The sequence below is a fragment of the Plutella xylostella genome, chromosome 29 (assembly GCF_932276165.1).
Source record: "Plutella xylostella chromosome 29, ilPluXylo3.1, whole genome shotgun sequence".
NCBI classification, from domain to species: domain Eukaryota; kingdom Metazoa; phylum Arthropoda; class Insecta; order Lepidoptera; family Plutellidae; genus Plutella; species Plutella xylostella.
In genome coordinates, this window is record NC_064009.1 from 2887036 (window position 1) to 2894408 (window position 7373).

At 37.8% G+C, this 7373-nt stretch overlaps 3 protein-coding genes across 3 annotated transcripts; 2 read left to right on the forward strand and 1 right to left on the reverse strand.

The window, feature by feature from the left end:
- The first annotated feature begins 137 nt into the window (after positions 1 to 137).
- Positions 138 to 3040, forward strand: LOC105394914 (translocon-associated protein subunit alpha). The gene is made up of 5 exons (XM_011566835.3): positions 138 to 337; positions 1020 to 1214; positions 1539 to 1816; positions 2208 to 2448; positions 2670 to 3040. Exons 1-5 carry the CDS (start codon positions 277 to 279, stop codon positions 2738 to 2740), a joined length of 846 nt encoding a protein of 281 aa, XP_011565137.1. The 5' UTR covers positions 138 to 276; the 3' UTR covers positions 2741 to 3040.
- Positions 3041 to 4061: 1021 nt separating this feature from the next.
- Positions 4062 to 4795, forward strand: LOC105394915 (40S ribosomal protein S28). The gene is made up of 2 exons (XM_011566836.3): positions 4062 to 4348; positions 4669 to 4795. The coding sequence occupies exon 1, from the start codon at positions 4148 to 4150 to the stop codon at positions 4343 to 4345; it is 198 nt and encodes a 65-aa protein (XP_011565138.1). The 5' UTR covers positions 4062 to 4147; the 3' UTR covers positions 4346 to 4348; positions 4669 to 4795.
- Positions 4796 to 5658: 863 nt separating this feature from the next.
- On the reverse strand, positions 5659 to 6605 carry LOC105394916 (bladder cancer-associated protein). The gene has a single exon (XM_011566837.3). It carries the CDS (start codon positions 6392 to 6394, stop codon positions 6155 to 6157), a length of 240 nt encoding a protein of 79 aa, XP_011565139.1. The 5' UTR covers positions 6395 to 6605; the 3' UTR covers positions 5659 to 6154.
- Positions 6606 to 7373: the final 768 nt, after the last annotated feature.

Here is a 7373-nt window from a genome sequence, read left to right on the forward strand (position 1 = left end):
AGATACAAGATTTTGATAAATAAAAAATCATAATATGACAAGTCCACAAGTTCACATGAAATGCGAATCGGTAATTTGTAAAACGAAATGATTGTATCCCCATCACTAGTGACAAAATTCTCCACGTCAATCGAGTTGGAAAGCAAATTGGCATTTTGGCCGGAATTTCTTCAAGTGTTGAGCCGTCTGCCGGACAAAAGTGAATGGCCTATATTCTGCTGTGACATTCGTCTTCTTATTTTCAAGAATTAATCATAGTTTAATTTATAAATCAAAATGAAACTCATCTATTTAACCCTACTGGTACTTCCAGCGGCACTCCTCTGCTTTCAAAATGGTAAGTTTCGCCGCTAATATATATTTATTTCTTAGATAACTGTTCAGCACTGGGACGTGGCATGATTGTTTATCCAAATCCTCAGGGTTTAATAAAGGTTAAAGTTAAGGAATACGTATATTCTTAGAGTTTCCACTGTGTAAATTTCCGTATAGGTTGTCGCCTATTCTTATTGAGATTTTGTAGTCAAATCCCTGATTGAATCTATTTATAAATAGCGATTTAGATCCTTGCTTGCAAGATATTAATGCAACACAGTTTTGTATTTCATTTACCCATAATTATACAAATAATGTTCTGCAAATTTGTGTAAATTCTGCTTTACTCTCTGCAGATAAGGGAGAATTATCCTTTCTCTTAGTTTATCATTATTATTTATCATAAATTTTGTATTTGACTGATGAATACTATGTATTATACATTGCCTGATAAGATAAAGCTTTGGAAATAATTAAAACATTATTTATAGTCTAGTGTAGGTCCCCATATGGTAAACATCCAATTAGGTTAATAGAACCCAAGTGATGCATATAACTTACAATAAGAATAATCTAAAGTCAATATTACTAGGCAAAATTTTATTTTTACCATCCATATTTTTCCATAGTTTCTTAGATTGCTTACACATAATCTTTTTATCATCTGTAAAAGAGATTAAACATTTCAAAAAACCTGTTCACAGCCAACTCAATCCTAGCCCGTGCTGAAGAAGACGAGCTAGATGATGATGTAGTGGACATTGAAGGAGAAGACAACCAGGTGGTCGGTGATGATGCACTCGGAGACGATGACGAAGGTGTCGTGAAGTCCTCACAAGATGTAGACACTACCATTCTGTTCACCAAGCCCGTCACTAGCCTAGGAGATGCTGTTTTCGGTAATTAAATTATTTATGCATTTTGTCTTTTAATATTTGTAGGAAGTAGCTTGCCTCTAGATGTCATTGTCAACTTTTCTACATACATCTTGGTATTAAGTTATTTTAAATTCTTATAAAGTACCCAGTTGTTTGATTTGGGATTTTACTATCCATGCATACTTGTAATAATGGCATCTTTAATCACTTTCAAATTGGTATTGTAATGACTAATTACTTCATCAGATAATGATTATGAGCTTAAAATGCAAATATTTTTTTAATTTAAAATTACAGTGAACACTTAGAAACTATACTAAACAACTTTTAACATGCATTTTCCAGACCTGCTAGCCGGCAGCCCTGTGGAATTCCTCGTTGGTTTCATCAACAAGGGTGCTGAAGATTATGTTGTGGAATCCATGGAGGCTTCCTTCCGTTACCCAATGGACTACACCTACTACATCCAGAACTTCACCGCGCTGCCTTACAACAAGGAGGTCAAGCCCAAGCAGGAGGCCACCTTCGCATACTCCTTCATCCCCAACGAGGCCTTCGCTGGCAGACCCTTCGGACTCAACATCCAGCTTAACTACAGGGATGCCAGCGGCAACTACTACCAGGTACGGTTCAGCTTGCAACAGTGTTCTCTATACCCGCTTTCTTATCTGCCATAGATATTCAATCTTTTTCAGATGTTATATTCTTTTTATCCCTTAGTTGTATGTATCCCTTTGGGGGATGGTCCAGGTAACTTGTAATAGTGGCTATAATCATATCATACCATAAAAATATTATTTGTTTGCTGATTGTTGGAATGTGACTTTAAAGTACTAGTGTAGTAATGAAGCTAGCAATTAGCAATCCCATAAAGAATACAAGTATTAATCCAACTAGAAACTATTAAGGCTAGGTCAAAAAAGCACTCCCAAAAACAAGTATTCCATAAAGAAAAAATATCAAAGAAGCTATCATCAGAGTCAAAATACTAACCAACAACCTTCCCACCTCCAGGAGGCCGTGTACAACCAAACCATCAACATCGTAGAAATCTCCGAAGGCCTCGACGGAGAGACGTTCTTCCTCTACGTGTTCCTCGGAGCCGCCTGTGTGTTGGCACTCGTTCTGGGCCAACAGGCGCTGGCGTCGCTCGCCCGCCGCCGCTCCCCGCGGTCCGCGCCCAAGCCCCTCGAGACTGGCACGGCCAATGATGTCGACTACGACTGGCTGCCTAAGGAAGTTGTCGCGCAGCTTAGTAAGTTTAGCTAGTTAAAAGATATTAAATTTGATATGTTGAATAGAATAGTTAATATGTAGGTGGACTGTGATTTGTTTAATTGAATTCCAATTTATTTAGTAAGCTCATTAATCTAGGCAATCTAATTTACTATATCTGTACACCTGAATTTATGATAGTTAAGTTTGATAATATTAGTAAACAGTACAATATATTAACCCTATGATTGTTTTTTACAGAGAAATCTCCCAAGACGCCCAAACAGTCTCCTCGCTTGAGGAAAGCAAAGAGATCAGCTGGAGACGATTAAATATAAGTTAGAATTTCAAACAGAGAACATCAAGCACAAGAAGTGTGCGTGCGCCGTGAAACACTAAAGTAAGAATAGGCCGTTACAAAACGCCCAAGAAAAAAATGCTCAAGAGTCCAGTTCTATGCCAGTTCGCGCGCTTATTCTTAATTTAGTCGGGACAATACTGAATGTGTGTTGTTTTTAGTTGCTAAGAGTGTTGTGAGAGTAAATTATGGAACAAACAGTGTGAGAGAATTTTTCATTTCGCGCGCGATTAAGAAAATGAAGACATTTATTTAATAAAATGTTATCTTTTTAGATTTTGTATTTTTTATAGCCTTGGTTTTATTATATTTAGCCCTATTTACTCAACATCTAGGTATTATCTAGAATGTACGAAAGAAGCCTGCTTGAGTGACAGTATCACACAACTGGCGCGCTCTGGGTAATCGGCGACTGACTTATCTGCCTGGCCAATCCATTCTTCACTGAGATAGAGGGTTTGTCCCTTAGCATATGAAAATAGGCTAGTAGCTACCGAGACTATACACTATACTGTTTTCTTACTGTTTTACATGACGCAACCCTCCATATTCAAGAATCAATATCAAAACCCAAAAACCATATTCAACCCCAAGATCCTAGGTAAAACCATAGAATAATTATTCGGCCGGCTGGTGTAGTGGTTAGTGGCCCTGACTGCTAAGCCGATGTTCCCGGGTTCGATTCCCGGCTGGGACAGATATTTGTTTAAAAACAGATATTTGTACTCGGGTCTTGGGTGTCGATATTTATATTTAATATGTATCTATCTACGTATTTGTGTAGATATATCAGCTGTCCGATACCTATAATATGCAGAGCTTGGGGTCGGTTGGATGGCCGTGTGTGAGATGTCTCCACATATTTATTATTATTTTTATTTATTAGGTTGGGTCAAATGAGTTTTAACTTAAAATAATGATTATAGTACACAGTGTTATTATCGCTACCGCCAACTAAAGTTAATATCGCAACATTCGCAACGCATCCTTTTACCGATTCAAAGATATTTGAGACATCACTATTTTCCGGTAGAAAATGTTAGTGCTGCCAGTCTACACTAGGCATACACTAGGTACTTGTATCGTAGTTTATATTTTCTCTATGGGTACTTGTTATTCATGGATTCAAAACCTATTTCGAATCCTTATTTATATTGATGAGAAATGGTTTCAAAAATGTCATATTGTCATGGATTTGTTAAAATGTTAAGCAAAATGGGAGAATTACGATAGTGTTAGTGGGATATGGTAGAAAATCTTTATTCATGATAGCAACACCAAAATCTAATATCCGGTAGCCCATCTGTCAAAATTCTTTCCCGTGCACGCTATTTTGCGATACACGTGTATTAGCGTTTTTCGCTTCTAAAACTCAGCCAAAATGGACAAACCCAACGTACTCGCCCGCGTCGTCAAGGTTTTGGGCCGCACCGGCTCCCAGGGACAGTGTACCCAGGTGAAGGTGGAGTTCATCGGAGAGACCAGCCGTCAGATCATCAGGAACGTGAAGGGACCCGTGAGGGACGGAGACATCCTGACCCTGCTCGAGTCTGAGCGTGAAGCCAGGAGGCTGAGATAAATGGTGAGTCTTTTGTCATGTAGCGTCTAAATAACTTGATGAAACAGTCGTTGTATCGTTTGTTGTGGTGTCATTTCCGAAGCCGATTGTAACCTCAAAATATTAGAAAACAAGAGTGATACTGTTAAGGAAGCCTATTCCAGTTATATGAAAGGACCGAATAGACCTGTGTATGATGCTGAATTTTATGATTAAAGCAGCAAGGTCTGTCAAAATGATTATAATCTGGAAGGAGTATGGATGAGCATGATTGCTCTATAATTTTCATATTCTAATGAATTTAAATAACATGTTACTTATATTATTTTGTTTTATTGTTTCAGGTCAAGCTCGATGTAACTTAGGTTTAAGATTTGTGGAAGAACATCATCCAAAGTCAGTGTATTTACTTTACTACAACAACCGTCAAAGTACTATCTCCATTTAACAATAAACTACTTGTAAAACCAATATTTTGTTCTTATTTTGCCTATTACCTTTCAGTTTATCATTAAGCCACTGCTTATAGCCTGTATATCAGTTTTTGATGTGCAATAGAGGAACATGCTCAAGTGACATGTATGTATGCATCCTTTGTAGTCAGCAGCTGAGCACTAATCCTTAAGCTGCAGTGGCAAATTATAGTCCAAAAGCTCTATACATTTGGTCATGTAAGAAGAAGAATAATAGAGTTATTATGAGGTAAACTACAGGATATTTAACTGATGCTACCCAATTTAGACTTTGTTAGTTTGAACACAATAAAATTATACACAATATTATGTTAAATAGATCAGTAATGTAAGTAACATACCTTTGACTAGAGTATGTATAGCCTTTGTGGTACAATAGTCTATAGTTGATTCCAAATATTATATTCATAGTTTTCCCGTAGGAATTCTGGATAGAAAGTAACTCATGTTCTTTCACAGGGTCTAGAACTAGAATGTCTGTATACCAAATTTCATTCAAATTGGTTCAGTAGTTTTGGCGTGAAAGATTAACAGACAGACACAGTTACTTTCGCATTTATAATATTAGGATTAGGATGAAGTCCAAGGGTAGGTGTTCAATGTGTATCAGAGCCACATGAATTACTCAGTAGCAGTAAGTTTTTTAAAACTTATTACTGAACATAGGATAGGATAGCATCAATATGCTATATCTCTAATTCAATTCAAGTTTAGTTGTATAGTTAGTTGAAAAAAAGTATCTTGTTATTGCAGTAAAAAAGCTTAAAGTTTGATGTTATTTTGAGCACATCCTAATGTTGGTATTTTTATAACAAGAAACTGACAAAAATAAACTAAAACTAAATTCAAATAACAAAACACTTATATTCCCAAATTATATTTCACAAAATGTAATATTTATAATTAATCACTAACAATAACTGTACAATCATATCAATTCATCACATATAAACAGTAAAACATAACAATTAAAATACATAAGTACAGATCGGCACTAATGTTTCATTTCATTCAGGACATTTTTCCCAATCTACTATGCCTACTTAAAATAGCAAAACAAACCGTTGTATTTACAAAAATGTACATAAAAATTATTTGGCTAGATGATAATGATAACATTACAGTCTAATATAAAAACGCCTCACTCTTGGGTTTCTGGTGTGATCACACTTGAGCAGTCTAGACGCTGTGTCAGGTAACTTCAGGAAGCGCCGCGGCGGGGACTAGGGGCCCATACACAAAACTGCGAACTGGCGCGATGCGAGCTCGTAATGCGCGTCCCGCTCTCTCCTATGGAACACCTGCGAGTTAGAAGAAGACGTTGCGATGCGATGCGAACCCGCAGTTATGTTGAGCCCTAGGTGTCGTACTTGTCGGTCTCGCACTGACTGCCCCAGAACAGGCAGTTGCCAATGCCGCTATAACAGATGAGGAACACGGCCGCTAGGAACACGAAGCTGCAGACTGTGCACGGCTTGCGCTCCAGGAAGAAGCCGATCAGGTACAGCACCATGAACATGACCTGCGTGTTCACCAGCGCCGGGTTCACGGGCTTCGGGATCAACAACACGGGGATCAGCCATTGCAAACAATACATTTCGACTCCGACACGCACTATTGACCACCCGTTTACGGCAAGAAACACTCATTTACGATCAACACGTACACCGTAATCGACATAGCTTGTACGATATCATGTTATCTCGTTGATTGCGTGCTGGAAATTAAGTTGGGAGTTGTTTTACTCGTCGAAATAATATCGTCACAGAGAGGATTTGCGAACTAAAATTTGACACGCACGTCACGCACGGTCAAGTCACAGACTCACGTTGACAGATGACAGTACAAACAGAGTAGAGATAAAGTTTGAGAGTGTGTGTGGTGATGGTGTGGTGCGACACTGTGAAGTTATTATTCTGAGGAAATGCTTTATTTACGTAATACTTCAGGCATCTTCCAAGATAAATAATCAAGGAACATGCGTAATTATCATCACGTTCAGCGAGTAAATATTAATCGTTGTAGGATCTCTCACTGGAAGCGCTACAACGGCAACCCGAGTCCTCGGCCGGCCCTCCTTCAAGCATCCAGCCACGTACCTACCTGCAGGGTCACTTATTAATAACACAAAGGACTACATACATAGGGGTAATTTACTCTATGATAAATTAAATTATAAGATTAGGTACTTATAGGTAAACCTGTACTTTACCACGAATACCTACTGCAATGTTTTTGCTCTACTTTCTTATGAGTTAAATTATGAGTAGGTACAGTGGTGGTCGACCCTGCCCCCGTATCCTAGATGTAGCTAACTAAATACCTACAGGAGTTACTAAAAGTATAGATCAAACAAAACAGGGTGATACCTAACTACAGAATTATTTTCAGCACCCGATTCTACTACAGCCCAGCATCAGCTAAACCACAAAAAATACTTAATAAAATAAAATAAATGTGGTTTTCTCTTGTGTTACTTGTAAAGTTTTCCAAAAAAAATATTTAAAAAAATTGAATTTTACATCGCGATCATTTACAACTTACCGTTTCCGAAGACCCTGTATGGTGGTATTTTC

Coding starts and splice junctions, on each gene's coding strand:
- LOC105394914 (XM_011566835.3), top strand. CDS start 277: ATGAAACTCATCTATTTAACCCTACTGGTACTTCCAGCGGCACTCCTC. Junction 1,215..1,538: donor CCTAGGAGATGCTGTTTTCG/GTAATTAAATTA, acceptor TGCATTTTCCAG/ACCTGCTAGCCGGCAGCCCT. Junction 2,449..2,669: donor GGAAGTTGTCGCGCAGCTTA/GTAAGTTTAGCT, acceptor TGTTTTTTACAG/AGAAATCTCCCAAGACGCCC.
- LOC105394915 (XM_011566836.3), top strand. CDS start 4,148: ATGGACAAACCCAACGTACTCGCCCGCGTCGTCAAGGTTTTGGGCCGC.
- LOC105394916 (XM_011566837.3), bottom strand. CDS start 6,394: ATGTATTGTTTGCAATGGCTGATCCCCGTGTTGTTGATCCCGAAGCCC.